Consider the following 16,837-nt stretch of genomic DNA (forward strand, 5'->3'; position numbering starts at 1 on the left):
CAAAAATATTTTTCAAAAGAATACTCAGACTCCACAACATACACACCATGGAAGAAGAAGAAGAAGAAGAAGAAGAAGAAGAAGAAGAAGAAGAAGAAAAAAAAAAAAAAAAAAAAAAAAAAAAAAAAAAAAAAAAAAGGACCTAAATATCCAACCATAAAAAGTTGGGAACACTGAAAGAGACGCTAAACAGTGTCAAAATTCCTTGCACGTAGTTCTGGATGACAATATAACATTAAATACAGAATGTAATACTCAAACTGTGTACTGTGAATCATAATGCTCATGTGTAACCAAGTTTCCAGTACAATAAGATAATTATAAATTTTGGCAGGTCTCTTCTGTCATAAATCTATTAACCATTTTTTTAAAACCCTTTCAACAACTTAACTTGTGTGTATGTGTCAGTTCCATAACACCTTCTGTTTCCATAAATAATTTTGTACCTTTTGCAACTTTTATTTCACCTTTTTATTGTTTTTAATAAATTTCAATTTCACTCAGGGGAGGAGAAAAGAACAAAGCCAGTGAGAGGGGAGGTTGCAGATCCCATGAATACGGTTGGTGCAAACCCCTGACCCCCTCTCTTTTTTGCTAGGAACTGCTCGACATTTAACACTGTATGATTGGAAGCACTTTTGTGATGAGGCCCATTCTTTGATATCAGCAATGGAGGCAGTTCATCAAGGCAATACTGGTAAAATGTGCTACCACGAGGAACAAGTTCATGCTGAGCTACCCATTTGATGGTGAGAAAGAAATCAACATTATTTTCACAATGGTTCTCATCTGTTACGTTTCCTTAAGTCACAGTGATGGAGCACAATTCCACAGGCTTGCCTGTTGGTCATTTTCTCTGTCACGTCTATAACATCACACCTTGCCATCTGTACTAATTTCTGGGCAATAATTCACATTAGCTGTTCTGCAGTGTTCAAATGTGCTAAAACGCCAACAATGTGAAACAGTAAATCTGAAATCATGCAGTCTGACTGAATCCATGCTTCTGCATGAATGACAGTTTATCAATCGATGCAAAACAGTGCATAGCAGAACAGCCATCAATACTTCTGCTGCAAAGGTTTTCAATTTATTTATGGATTCAATTCCCAGAAGGTGAAGGGTACATGTGGTTATGTACTCTCAAACCACACAGTCCTACCTTCAAGGAGCACAACACAGAACTGCAAAATATGTCCCAAAAGTTTTATACAACTCAAATACTTTATTCCACATTAGAACTAGCTGATTTCAATCACAAAGTCATTTTTCAAATATGCAACAAAAGACAGTATGTACCTTCTATGAAGGTACTGGGCAGTTATAACTGAAGTGTAGCTATTCATGGAGGTCCAGTGTGGGCTGTAATTATCATATGGCAGTATACTTGTAGATATGCTAACGTGGAACCGATATATGCTGGAAAAAAGCGTGTTCCAATTCTGGCCGCCAACAGGTGCAAATCTGGTGCTGTGCACTGTTTGTTTGATGGCATGACATCCATGCTGTCACAAGACAAGCCATAATGTGAGTGAACAGTACGGATATTGCAAACACACTGTGTGCTGTCACTGAAACTGTTTTAGGTGAATGGCGGGCAATTACAGTACTGAATTGAAAGAAAATCTCAAAGTGAAAGATCTGAGGAAAGGACCGATATCATTAAATTATTTAAAGATGATGATAAAATTTGAAAACATGGGTGAGCTTGGTGTGGAGAGGAAGAGGAAGGCATCTTTTCCCAGCGGAAGTTATTGACGAGGTTGCTGTTGCTGTAACTGCAGTGCTACATCAGTGCTTGTGCTCAAGCATTATCAAAAGAACTGTCCAATCCCATGGTCAACAGTACGGAAAGTTTTGCGGTCTATTTTACACTGGTACCTGTAAAAGATTCAGATAGTGCAGCAACGGAAATCTCATGATCTGCAGAAAGAGTCTGAATTCGCTCTTCAGTTTCTGGCATGGTTTGATGATAACAATGTGACCAAGCATTATTCAACGAAGTGACGAGGCTCATTTTACACTACAGGGTCTCTACGTGGACTAGGAAAAAAAATTCCCAGGTTTTTGCCGGATTTCCCGGTTAAAAACACAATTTCTCCCGGATGAAATTACGTATAAAGCGGGTGAAAATACATCCGTGTTGAGTAACAGTATACTTTCCCTCGGAGCTGTAAAACCGATCAGTCCTTTGAATCATAAAGGTCTTATACCAGCGGAGGACGTCCCAGCACTTAAGGAAACAAAATCCAGGAAAAACCAAACGTTGTTTGATGCGAGACAATATGCACAGAGTTTATTTTCGTATTGCGAAAGTATATACACAAATTACAGCACGGTAGATTCTGAAACTCTAAAAGAGAGATTGCTGTGAGCGATGCACTTTCGTCAGCCAGTCATAGCTCATGTCATGTGATCTCGATAGCGAATGACGGCAGTTATTCAGAGCACGAGGCCTACGAGAAAGACAGGTCACGGCACGTACGTTACGAACGTAGGCCGAGCTCGCTCAACTCAGCAAAGTGCGTTTCTACACCGGTTAACTCTTAAGTAGATGTGTATTTACGAACGAGAATTGCATCGTCTATTGGCATCCACTGTTATTAGTCCTACAATGATAGGAAGTCTGTAGGCCTACTAACAGGCTCTAATTTGGCAATTAAAATCATGCCAAAATGATTATCAGTTGCGTAAAAAAGTCGAAGTGTTCTGGCATGAAGAGACTTGTGACATCGCTCAGTAACACATTAAGCACATTTTTTTGAAGGTCAATTACACTTTTTGCCATCGGCTGCATAATTTTTTGTCTATGAAAGAACAACATTAAATATGAAAACTAACTTGAAGCTCGGTCTTTTTTTAGCGTGTGTTACACGTTATATATCAAATACAAATGTGCCGGTAAAATTTAAAATAGTGGCATAAATGACTTCTCTTCTGGGCCCAACATTTTTCAAATGGCTGATCCTCAAAGTGTTACGTTTTGAATTAGAGTTATAACCCCCTGTGATTAAAGAAATTCACTGCACATTCTCACACGAAACATGAATCATCTTGCGTGGAAATTTACTTTGAAAGTAACGCATCTCAAGCCACTATTTGTAATATTTTCTGGTGATCTGTTAGAAATGTAAACAATTGTGAAGTCACGCACATCAAATGCACGTTAGTACTGCATAATCTTCGACCTAAAGCCTTCGACACTTTTCGGTGTCGGCAAACTGGTCTGTGCATTGTGTAAATTACCCATTTTCTATGCAACTAAACTTTTACTTTGGTGTTATTTTCTAATTTATGTTTCATTGCTGCAGTATTAGTCAGCAGTAGTGAACTAAAGTTCTTTGTCAGCATATCAGATCATCTTACACGTCAAACCTACAAAACTTTAGCTGAAATCTAAAACAATGAAAAATCCTGGAATTCTAAAAAATTCCCGGATCTCCTGGGCCATATACACCCTGCACTATTGGAGGCAGCGATTACACAGAAATGGAGATGCTGTTAAAAAGAATGTTGTGCACTAACTGTATGTTACTCACTGCATGTGACTGTGTGATGTGGATTCACAAGTAACTAAATTCTCGACCCGTTCTTCTACAAAGAGAATACACGCAAAGAGCTTGGCAGGTGTACTGTGATGCCTGCTTATTACCGAGAATACCTTGTACAGCATGCGATTCTTGCTTTGGAAGATCACAATTGAGTGGAAATCGCTGCTTTCATGCAAGATGGGGGGGGGGGGGGGGAGGAAACCTGTCACTCACCCAATGAATGATCTGCTCAATGCAACTTTCCACGAACATGTTATCTCCAACCGTTCATGTCTCCACCTGATCTGAAGGCTGGTGCAATTATTGATCAAGTCTTTTATGGATGTAGCATCTCACTGATGTCTCCGGTGCTCTCTTACACTAACAGTGTAAGCAGTTGTTAACAATAAAATCTACATTACTCCTTTCTCTACTGTCCGAGCACCTCTACCCATGTCCAATTCCTAACCCATTACACATGGAAACATTTCTATATGTCTTTCTTATATTCACACTGCCAGATTTGCACCTTGTGGCCAAAATTGGAATTAATTTTTTTTCCAGTGTAAATCAGTTCCACATTAGTGCATTGCATATCTACCATGTTTTGCTGCTGTATGATAATTACAGCCCACACTTGACCTACGTGAGTAGCTGCACTTTAAATATAACCGCGTGAAACATTCGTATACCCACAGAATCCACAATGCTCTAAACACAATAGCATGTACGCTTCAGTTCACTAGACCCCACTGTTTCACACATTCCAGTGGGCAGGACGACATTAATATGACAACAAGTTTTACTCCCACCCAGAAGGACACACAAAATGACATCATGCAATCATTATATGGACTGAAGTATTTTATTAGGTGACCTAAGCAAGAAAACTTCTTTCAATATACAGTAAATGGTTTTCAGATCGTAACCATAGCAGCCTGATGACGTAGAAGAAACAACAAAGCTGTACCTAGGTTGATACAATATCATTTAAATAAGACACATACGAATAACATTTTCTGACATAATTTAAATGAAATGGTAAGTCAAAGACAAAATTCGGAGTGCTAAGACATTTAATCTTGTGAAGTACCTGGCATGCCAAATGACACACCAAGCAACTGGCCAAAGGCGAATGGAACAGTAAAATATGCTGTACACTAATATGTTCATGAAAATACACGACACATTTGATTCAGTAAGTATTAATAGAATTTACATAAATCAAGTAACAGTGAGCATAAATCATAGTTTCTAGAACAAGTATAGCACAAAGCAAAGAGAATAATAAAAAATCATTTTCAGAAACTTTATTTCTGTATTAATATTCAGTAGTTCATTGGAATAATATTTGTATTTGATGAAATTTTTGGCTAAAATTTCATTAAACAAATTGTGCCATATATATATGTACAACAAAAAAGAATCGAGACTAAAAATTAATCATAACATCGCACACAAATTCATAAAAACTAAAAATTAAGAAATGTCAAATGTAAATATGTGAGATGTGTGTGGATGCTTGTAAATGATTGAAATGGATTTGATTACAAATGATGCTAATACAAAATATAGTCACTTTTCATAAACTAATTGCACATGCAGTGATGACAGCAGAATACGAGACCAATTTTCCAATGTCAGTTTTAGCAATGGCAGTCACATATGTTTAAAATTCATTTCACACAATTTTTGGTTTCAGCTGAAAAATTGTTGAACACAACTGGAAATCTTCACACAAGGAGGTCGAAGGTAGTACGCAACTAACACATCTATAACACATATAAATGCAATTTTAATTTTAGGTAAAAAACACACTTTTGGAAGAGGGAGAAAAAGGGATTCTAAAAACCTCTACTACTGACAGGAATGTTATCAATATCTATTCCAATTGGTTGTCAATTCTGTTGTCAAAAACAAGCCAATAACAACTACTCACACTAATATTCTCACCCATTAGTATAAAATTCACAGAGTCAATGAGATTCAACCATGTACTGGTAATAGTAACGGTGATATGCAGGTCCTGTCTACTTTGTCTACTATTGATTTGTTTTCTAAACTACTTCGTAAAACACTAGCCTCTTCTGAAATTTCTGTTTCCATGCTGCCATCTAAATTGCTTCCAACAATTTTTGCTCCCTTTTTTGATTTAAAATGTGCTTCTTTTGACCACCTCCTCCTCTGTTCCGCAGGACTGCAAGATTTTAACTGGAACCTTGTTGCTCCCTGCAATGGCTTTCTCAATTTTGGGGTTTTCTGGGGAGGAACATCCTCAAAATCATCATAAAACCGATTTGGTATCCTGCCACGCTTTTTGGACGGGTGCTCATCACATTTATCAGGAGATATATCATTAGCAGTTACCTTAATGCCATTCTTTTTAATAGTATTTGTCTTGGCATTGCTGGATGTTTTACTGTCATCAGATTGAGGGCTAATCAATTCTGCTGTTTCATCTTCATTAGCAATATTAGGTGACCTAACTGTTCCACTGCCTGGTAATTTCTTCCTTGCAAAATTTTTTTTTTGGTCTGCTGTTGAACCTGTTTCCACAACTTTACCTGCTAAATGACTCGTCCCATTTTCAGCTGCATGGCTCTCCTTATCCTTTGCTCGCTGGCCACTTAAAGTTTCCTTTGGCTTCAAACTTTTATTCCTCGAGTCTGTTGCTTGTAAACTAATAGGAGATGGTTTTCCTTTTGCAGTTTCTTTTGATAACTTCGTAATCCCTTCACACTGCTGTTCGAGATCTGCACTGCGTATGGTAGTCAACGACACTTCTGATTCAACTGCACTCTCTGAAGCATTAAGTTTTTTTGAATCACTAGTTATTTCAGGTTTTAACAAAAACTTATCTATTGGTCCTTCCCCTGCAACATGTTTCCTTGGTCTGCCCCTTCTTCGAGGAACTGAAACTTGTTGAATAACCGTTGTATTGTTTGTGGTATGCGCACTTTTCTGAGACACATCAGAGACTCCCAGATCATTTACATTTGGTGTATTAGCTAAACTATCACTTCCTTTAGTTTGTTCCAACACCTGTTTGGAAGAACTTTTCTTACCATCACTCTCAGAAAACACTTCAGTCTCATCACCTGAGGATCCAATGCCACTTTGCCGAGTTTCCTTCTGGTTTCTTTCACTGTTATTATTGTAACTTGTCTTTCTTGTACCAACTTGTTTGTTTAAAAAGGATGTTGAATTTTTAGTATCAATATTATTTACACCTAACGAGTTCTGTGCATTGTTGCTGTTCACTCCAATGACACTACTTGCTGAAGCCTCACTGTGTATACCACTTTTTGAACTATCTTTTTCCACATCACTTTGAATGTTCCCAGCACACGGCGAAGTGCTCTGCAATTCATGCCTTTTCAGTGACTGCTGTTTGTCAACAAAACTACTCTCAGCATTTCGGTTCTTCTTGGGGTCTTCAGCTGATTTTTCACCGTTACTGGTTTGTTTCATTACTTTATTCAATGGTGACTTCTGGTTAAGTTTTCCTGATGAGCTTGCTGCAGTCTTATCAACTGACTTTGATTTGGAGCTGCTACCCTGAAATCAAGCACAGGAAACGTTTAAAACATAATTAAGAGGCATATTTCAACCAATATTAATATAATTTTTATGACTGACATGTGGCAGAAATGTGGTATTCAGTAAAGGTGGCCAGTTCTGAATTATCAAAAATCTAATTTTTTCTGTTGCTTCAGATAACAAATGTCAATATGAAATATAGCAGTCCCTTCCAAATTGTTGAAAATGACAATGAAAAGAAGAACACAGGGATATTTCTTATCTTTAAATGTCATGAACAGACCCTCACTTTTTCTGTGTTACCTTTACGGGCGTGCATAAAACTTTGACCTCTGTAACGTGAAATTTTTCTTTAAATTTGTCTACATAATGCTTTAGACAAAGTAAAATCAAGCAATCACAACACTTCGAAATGAAGTTGCAGATAACGGACAAACTTATGAGGAGGCTAACTAACTTCTCTAAGTTTCGAGTTGTGCTATTCTTTTAAAAGGACAGGCACAAATAGTTACCCTAAAACTTTTTGGGAAGATGTTTGTATTATCTCCTGATATTTCGCCCTTTCTTCTGAGCTCTTCCTGAAGAAGACTCCAAGATTAGGATTTAAACTTCAGGAAGAAATAACAGAAGAAACAATGACGCAACACCAGTAATCAAAGTTTTATAGGAATTGGTAATAGATACAAAACACGCAACTAGTCAGTGACTTCATTTTACAGTATCTCATGCATGATAAAGAAATAAGCGAACTAGTTTCAATAATTTGTATAATTGTTTTGTATCCGTAATTATTTTCTGTTTAAGACAATTTTGTCATTCTCTATTTTTGATTTATGATAATTTGAATCTTTCCTATTTTAAATTATGAACAGTATAGGACTTTCAGCATTAAATCTCTCTTCACTTGATACAGAAAATCTGATTCCTAACTAATTCAATAAGGAAACTGGCCACTATGACAGCTCTCCTTTGCTAAGTGAAGCAGAAGGCATATTAGGTGACACTTATTTGTATGGAAGTGATGGGCTAGCAACTTATACCTACAGCACTATCATTTTGTATGTGTGTTCCTTTACTTTGGTCAAAATAAAATTATAGACTGTCTTCAAAAACACACATGCACTGTGAACAATGAAAAAGAGAAAAAACAGATTTGAAGAATACTAAAGAAGACTGTAAAATGCTGAGAGATTTCCTTCCAGTACATTCAAATAATGCTATGCATTGGAACAGCATGCATGCACTGTGGTAATATTTGAATATTTAAGCAAGTGAAGACAAAAACTGAACCAAAAGTGAAGGTAGATTACCAGCATACTTTCCGGTAAATTCATTTTTTACTTTATGTGTTTGAGCAGTGGAGATTCCTGCTTTCCACAACACACAAGAGTTTTCCATTTTTAACAGTCTGATTTTTGCACAAAAAATTAAGCAAACGGATTGGCAAACATGACAGGAGAAAATACTTACCACTGTTCACTACATTTTTTAATTAAAGAGCATAAGATAGTCACACATGTAAGAAAACCAAATAAACATGCCATATAGTAATATACTTACATGAATAATTCAGTAATGTGAAGTATTCATTATTCCAAGTTTCGAAATCAGCCAATAACAACAACTTATAGTGAAACTTCCTGGCAGATTAAAACTGTGTGCCAGACCGTGACTCGAGCTTGGGACCTTTGCCTTTCGCGGTCAAATGCTCTACCACTTGCCCGCAAAAGACAAAGGTCTCGAGTTTGAGTCTCAGCCCAGCACACAGTTTTAATCTGCCAGGAAGTTTCAAATCAGCGCACACTCCGCTGCAGAGTGAAAAATTTCATTCTGAACAACTTATATATATTTTACAACTACATCAATTTTTGAGCTCTGTATGAGATAAATTAGATGTTTTAATGGATCAGCACTACTAGCAATTATGTCTAGAAGAAAGAGTGGAAATACTGTACCAATTTCAAAACATATGGGCGACTACCACCAATTTCAAATTATAAAACTTGCAAGACAAATTTTCTCTCACATGACTAAATACACCCCCCCCCCCCCTCCCAACTATATTACAACATTACAAGCTTCTTACAAAAGCAATTGTGTTATTCTTGAACCCTGTCAATGATCTTCACATATACAACAACATTATAGTCATTACCTTATCATGATAAGGACAAAGGTAGCCTCGCTTCCCATCGGGTCGAATTCTCCCCTTAGCATGCTGTATACAAAACGAATTTGTACACATGTTGCATTTCTGGACAGTTCGTTTGTTGCAGATGTTGCAGTAATGCCAAGGACACACCCATTTCTCTGAAACAGTACATATTAGTTTGCATATCTGCAATGGCTTAAGCATTCTTTACATACAAAAAAGTACCACACACATCCTTTTACTTGTTCATAAATCATGCAAGTCCAGTTGGGTGATAAAGAGGTTGTCATGTAATGCTCTGTAGCACAAATGGTGCAACAAAAATTGAATTTAACTGCTTTACCAACCCAAAGAGACTTACATTTTTCTTGTTAGTGCAGAGCCATCAAGATGGAAATAGTGACCCAAGAAAATATGTAGGTACAATTTATTTAGAACAGAGAGCTCGGTGCTTTGTTCACTATGATAGTGATATGGCGATAAGAGTCAACATCTTGTCTCAATAAGCTTCCAACACATAAAGAGGCAACAAATGCCAATCACCTACTTGAAACCATCTGCATGCTTGAACACAAATCAGCTGGCTTAGTTTACAGGCACTATACTTTTGAGGCAATAGGGTCTATCAAAGATTCATAAGGGAGTGGTCCACTTCAACCTGGCAGCAACATGGGTAGTCTGACATACTATCCTGTGAAATGACTGCTGTTGGTGTGAGGTGTCTGTGAGTAATAAATTCTTGAGGATTTTGTGTGCTACCATTCAATTTGGTACTTTGACCACCTTTGGTATTTGGAAAGCTTTTGCAAATTGTCAAAAGATGTGTCCTTCTACAAGAAATCCTTCAGAAACAATAACTGACTAAACAAAAAACAGCTTCTTGTGAAATTGCACAAAGGAACATATGGAGCTGGTGAGACTGTCTATCAGTTGATTTGCAGAAGTTATTGCAACAACAGAAGCTAGAGATTGCTATTACGCATATTTCTTGTATGGTTGCCTAAATTTTGTACACTATTTGCGGCTATAATGTTGTGAAAAATGGGGGGGGGGGGGGGGGGGGGAATCACATGCTAAGGATTAATGAGCAGCTCATGGAACCCTCGCAAAGAATTTGATGATATGTGACAAGTTTACACCAAAGGGGAGATCGTAAACACACAGAAAGTGCTGGAAACAGTTAACTCAGCCACTTAAAGTGACAAAACACAAAACTATTCTTTGTTCCTGTTACGCAAAGAAAACTGCCACACATCAATCCTGTCCTAAGTCTATGTGCAGTGAACACCAAATCAAACAACACCATCGTTCCTAACAGCAGGAAGTCAAATCATTGTGTTTCTTTTAACAAATAACGTAATTTGTACTGAATAAAATAAAAGTTTGCTGTATTAAAATACACATGCACTATTATTTAAGTAATTTCTACATAATTCTGCTTGACACACAGATGTGGCAAATGTCGATTCCTGTAACGACCAAAATGACTTCTGGCTGTGAGGAAAAGCACATTAATGCAGAAACAGTATGGATGCAGCCAATATTTACACTGGTTAGGACCTGTGGGGAGAGGGAGGGAGAGAGAGAGAGAAAATTGTGATTGTCTTGCACTGCTTGGAAACAGAATGCAGTACTGAGTAGACCAAGACTCCCTCCTCCTCAGACTCATTACCAAACAGACTCCTCACATATGTGTAATAGACAAGTCAGTTAATATAGACATCAGACATCATCTCAGTGAGACGGAGGATTTGGGGCTGGGTGTGCTTAAATAATGTTTACTGATGACTACAAATAATGAAGCAACAAGAGAAGTAAAAACACTATTTTGTGCCTTTGAATGCAGCACCCCATCTGATTATGTTTGGCATCTTTCAACAGAACATGCTAGTATAAAGACATCAGAGACAAGAACTATTGCTTTGAGCCTTTTCCCAGTTAGTGCTTGTGCATTACATGTTCAACTACAGCTCACACATAATCCTGATGGAATCTTCCACCCATGAACACCACTGCTAGGTGATGAGTAAGACCTTTTGCAAAATAATGCAATGTAAGATACTAATGTCTTAGTAACATCCTAAAACAATTTACATGAGTAATTGAACACAACAATAATAATCATCAAACACAACAATAATAATCGTCTTTCCTTGGAACCTTGATTATCTTCCCACACTACAGACAGTTTGGTGCAACATTTAATGAGTTTTTGTTCTTGTCTGGCATGTTCCGTGTGCATGAGTTTTTGTTCTTGTACAGCATGTTGCATGCGCTACATCAAAGGCTATGAAGTACTCTATTGTTGGCCTAAATATGAACCAAAGCAAACACTACTGTACGACACTCATCTTCTAAGGCGTCTCAATATTGTAAAGTAGTAACTGGAGTGCAGATAGACCCTCACTCCCCTATTAGCAGTGTCTGTGGGGAAAGAGCATGATTATTTATGGAGATAACTCACCCGCTCAGTTTTAAAATACACTCCTGGAAATTGAAATAAGAACACCATGAATTCATTGTCCCAGGAAGGGGAAAGTTTATTGACACATTCCTGGGGTCAGATACATCACATGATCACACTGACAGAACCACAGGCACATAGACACAGGCAACAGAGCATGCACAATGTCGGCACTAGTATAGTGTATATCCACCTTTCGCAGCAATGCAGGCTGCTATTCTCCCATGGAGACGATCGTAGAGATGCTGGATGTAGTCCTGTGGAACAGCTTGCCATGCCATTTCCACCTGGCGCCTCAGTTGGACCAGCGTTCGTGCTGGACGTGCAGACCGCGTGAGACGATGCTTCATCCAGTCCCAAACATGCTCATTGGGGGACAGATCTGGAGATAGGGTAGTTGACTTACACCTTCTAGAGCACGTTGGGTGGCACGGGATGCATGCGGACGTGCATTGTCCTGTTGGAACAACAAGTTCGCTTGCCGGTCTAGGAATGGTAGAACGATGGGTTCGATGACGGTTTGGATGTACCGTGCACTATTCAGTGTCCCCTCGACGATCACCAGAGGTGTACAGCCAGTGTAGGAGATTGCTCCCCACACCATGATGCCGGGTGTTGGCCCTGTGTGGCTCGGTCGTATGCAGTCCTGATTGTGGCGCTCACCTGCACGGCGCCAAACACGCATACGACCATCATTGGCACCAAGGCAGAACCGACTCTCATCGCTGAAGACGACACGTCTCCATTCGTCCCTCCATTCACGCCTGTCGCGACACCACTGGAGGCGGGCTGCACGATGTTGGGGCGTGAGCGGAAGACGGCCTAACGGTGTGCGGGACCGTAGCCCAGCTTCATGGAGACAGTTGCGAATGGTCCTCGCCGATACCCCAGGAGCAACAGTGTCCCTAATTTGCTGGGAAGTGGCGGTGAGATCCCCTACGGCACTGCGTAGGATCCTACGGTCTTGGCGTGCATCCGTGCGTCGCTGCGGTCCGGTCCCAGGTCGACGGGCACGTGCACCTTCCGCCGACCACTGGCGACAACATCGATGTACTGTGGAGACCTCACGCCCCACGTGTTGAGCAATTCGGCGGTACGTCCACATGGCTTCCCCCATGCCCACTATACGCCCTCGCTCAAAGTCCGTCAACTGCACATTCGGTTCACGACCACGCTGTCGCGGCATGCTACCAGTGTTAAAGACTGCGATGGAGCTCCGTATGCCACGGCAAACTGGCTGGCACTGACAGCGGCGTTGCACAAATGCTGCGCAGCTAGCGCCATTCGACCGCCAACACCGCGGTTCCTGGTGTGTCCGCTGTGCCGTGCGTGTGATCATTGCTTGTACAGCCCTCTCGCAGTGTCCGGAACAAGTATGGTGAGTCTGACACACCGGTGTCAATGTGTTCTTTTTTCCATTTCCAGGAGTGTATGTCTCTCTTCTGATAAGAGGATCTGTACAACTCAGTCCCAGACAGGTTACAGCAGTGCAACAAAGCACAGTACAATATGTACATCAAAATCCACATTTGTATGATGGACATGGGAGCTGCAAGACGATATCAGTGAACCACCTCATCTTGGGTGCAAGGAGCTCAAAGTACAAGGAACATACTGTCTCCCTATTAAGCAGTTAATAAGGGGGAGAGGTGAAACATGATACATACTATGTTATCAAAAGTATCGGGGAGCAAAATCACTGTATCAGTACTGGTTCCTACTCATACCAAAACACCAGCCTTAAAAATTTCCAGCCCTGCAAGTGGGGCATCATAATCTGGAAACAGTACTTGGGCCACTGAGCTAAAATGATTATCTGAACTAGTTATATAGACGTTATCTATTACCTTTACTTTCAGTGTGACCATCAGACCTGAGATCACACAACCATTTCCTGAACATCAAAGATGATGGGACTGACTTCCTCAATTGTTCCTAATTAGTATAACACTTTGTGCAGCAAGGAGGCAGTAAAATTTGCCCAGCAACTCCTATTACAGTTTTCCTCTGTTCAGCAGGCCACTTAGTCTCCTCAGCTAACGAAGTTCCATGAAAGCTGTGTGAGGAGAGGGGGAGCCCAAGTACATGTACATTTGCACATTTACTCAAGTTCCTGCAGGTCCTGAGTCAACTTACTTGTGTTTTTAGCGGTTTATTAAACATATGCAAGTCAATAAACAATTTGTTTGGGGAGACAGTCATTGTACAGATACAGTTTAGTCCATCGGTACCACTGTGTCAGTCACATCTGTGGAGGAGTTAGAGACCGATGCAATGTCGCTTTTCTTTCGACAGGAAAATGCTTAAGGCACACAGCACGCTCCTATTGGACGAAGCAGCAGGGGCAAGATGGAAGGGCGGCATGTGGCCACAGTTTTAACACGCGCTGTTTGCTGCTATGGCTGTAACCGATGCTGATGCCGAGTAGGCAGTTGTACTAATGCTACAGCTTCCCCATCATCCTGAACAGCTGCACTGTGCCTAACAGGGTTTGCCTGAGCAAGTTCTGATACCTCCCCCACACACCAATGTGATCGCCTTGACCTGTGAACTTGAAACGACTGTGCTTTATTGAGCACATCCGTAACTGTCTGATTCTCACACTGAAGTGTTTTTTGTGGACTTCCCTATCCCGGGCTAGACAAGTAATAACACTGTGCACAACATGATCAGCGTAAGCCTTTTGATGGGTGCAGTAACAAATTTACAATGGTGGCTCAACCCATGTAATTCTGCAGTCCAGGCTTTTTAAAACTCACTTGGGCCTTCCTGACAATGGCTAAAATTCTACATGCATTGCAATGGCATGCATTCTGTTGCAGTAAGAGGTCGAGAGACACTTGCACACGTCATCAAACAATAAGCTGTCCAGGTCTTGGAAAGGCGCAAGTTGGCACAACTAACAAATGAGTGGTGAAAGCCAGAGAAAAAATAAAGCCCTACACAGGTGTGCATCACCCGTGCAAAAAAAACAACCACTGGAAATGCTGTTGTAACCATTACTTGTAGGAGTCCCAATCTTCAGAAGATTCATCATATACCCAAAAGGGCAATGGTTGCATTGACGGGAGACTAGCCTCCCGTGAACACGAAGATGCCACTTGACAGAGCTGCTGTTGTTCTGTGAAAGCTTTCTGCTTGACAGTGGTAAGTTGGAGTATTTCTTTGATCGAGATGTTTTGTCAGGTGACTTAGCACTGACATTAACACATGGAGAAAATGTAACCCTCACTTGTTGCCAAGTTTGCTATAGCTGGATCAAACAAGATTTGTGGAACACAGTACTTTACAGAATAACACATAAGATACAGTGTAGTACAGGTTGTGTGTAGCACTGAACACATCGACTAGACAACAGTAACACAGGTTACAGAAATAGGCCAAGCATTTGTTTGTGATTGCTTAAATAACACTGTTTCTTTGGCTCACTAGAGCCGACCTGGGATCTGACCAAGGTGGCCTCTGTACGTAGATCTGTGAAGTGCATGAACGTGCAATCCCTGAAACTGCATGCATCACGAGTGAAGCTACATCACAATAACATTTTTTTCTATTTTTATTATTTTTGATCTGTACAAGCTTGAGGCATTCTGAACAACCCGTATGAGTACCATTCCTGTGAGTTGTGTTTATGTGCTTCCATATCACATTTTAAAGACTTCCAAAGTTGATAAATTATTACCGGCTGCATAGTAGGAGCATCCATGATGAAAATGTCTCATCTATTATAGCTACAGTATTTAGTACTGTGACAGCATATAGAGGTCATGGAAAAGTCATCTCCAAAACTTCACAGTGGAACAAAAACTGCTTGGTAGAGATACCATTTTAGTACAGAGAACTGTTACTTTTAATAAGACAATTGCTCCTATCAAAATGACAGTTCATCTAACGAACACAGTGGCAATGAAAGCGATGTGACCAGAACTGCGTAAGGATAAAACATTGTTAAATGGCTATTTCCAAACCTCCTGTAGCCAGGTGCATGTTAAGATAAGCAAGTGGCCCACTGATCAATGGAAAAATGTAAATTGATTGTTGGACTAACTTTACTCTCTCCTTGTTGTACAAAATGTCTTACTTATTATGAACAGTTGAGGAAGTCAGTCGCATCATCATGGATGTTCAGCAAACGGATTGGGCAGTTGCGTAATTTCAGGTCTGATTAGTACACTGACAGTAAAGATAACGCCCACGTAACTAGTTTTGATAACCGTTTTAGCTCGGGGGCCCAGGTATTGTTTCCTGATTATGATGCACCACTATTCCTCAGCCCCTGCATGTGATTTTGCATGAAAATTGACCTTTTTCTGGTCCACAGCTTGTGACCAAGAGTTTGCTTTGCTTAAATCTGCCTTATTTCTGGCCAGTTTTCAGTTGAGTCAGCATTTTGTATTGGCTACTGAAGACTCTCAGCACGTTCTTGGTGCAGTGTTGGCGCACAAATATGAGGACGGATCTGAATGACCCACGGTTTATGCTTCTAAGACAAACTCTCGCTCAGCAGCAGTATTCTGAGAGTCAAAAGGAGGCTTAGCAATTGTGTTCACCCTCAAGAATTTGCACACATTCTTGTATGGTTCTACATTACACATAATCATGAATCAAAAGCCTTTGGTTGTTCTTTTTAACCCTTTGGCTTCCGTGCAGGACAAGGCAGTGCATAATTTGCAGCAATGGGTTCTCTTCCTGTCCTGTTATCATTATCAGATCCAATACCAGCCCACGGTGCAAGACACTAACACCGATACCTTACCTTGCCTTCTGACTGAACCAGACCTGGTGTTCGATCAGGATGAGTTGCTTAGTTTCTCTATAGATACTGAGAAACAGCACGTGGTTGACAGTTTTCCCAACACTAATGCCGCCATAGCATAGGCTGTCACCATGGATCTGGTACTTAGTCGGGTGCTCTCTTTGTGCAGCACTGTTGGCCAGAAAAACCCTCGGTCCTTGCCTCTGACCCCTTGTGTAAATACTTTTCATTCCAGCTTTGCCTTTCTGTGTTCGATGGGGTTCTTTTGTTAGCTACAGAGTACACTGCTCTCCGGGTTGCGATTCCCGCTACTTTATGCCATAATGTAATGTTGTTTCTGCATGTTTGCCACTGGAAAACCTCTTGCACCAAACCTTTGGCTCACTGGCATGTAT

General features: G+C 40.2%; 1 protein-coding gene across 3 annotated transcripts in view; it reads right to left on the reverse strand.

The window, feature by feature from the left end:
- Positions 1–4,376: 4,376 nt before the first annotated feature.
- LOC126356002 (histone-lysine N-methyltransferase NSD3) overlaps positions 4,377–16,837 on the reverse strand; it is a 105,236-nt gene continuing 92,775 nt past the window's right edge. For all 3 annotated transcript variants that reach the window (XM_050006645.1, XM_050006644.1, XM_050006643.1), the window contains 2 exons: positions 9,226–9,380; positions 4,377–7,088 (listed from right to left, as the gene is read on the reverse strand). In XM_050006645.1, the coding sequence (XP_049862602.1) occupies positions 5,517–7,088; positions 9,226–9,380 (1,727 nt within the window). In that variant the 3' untranslated portion in view covers positions 4,377–5,516. The remainder of the gene's footprint in view (positions 7,089–9,225; positions 9,381–16,837) is intronic.

Source organism: Schistocerca gregaria, chromosome 3 (genome assembly GCF_023897955.1).
Source record: "Schistocerca gregaria isolate iqSchGreg1 chromosome 3, iqSchGreg1.2, whole genome shotgun sequence".
In the NCBI taxonomy this organism is placed as follows: domain Eukaryota; kingdom Metazoa; phylum Arthropoda; class Insecta; order Orthoptera; family Acrididae; genus Schistocerca; species Schistocerca gregaria.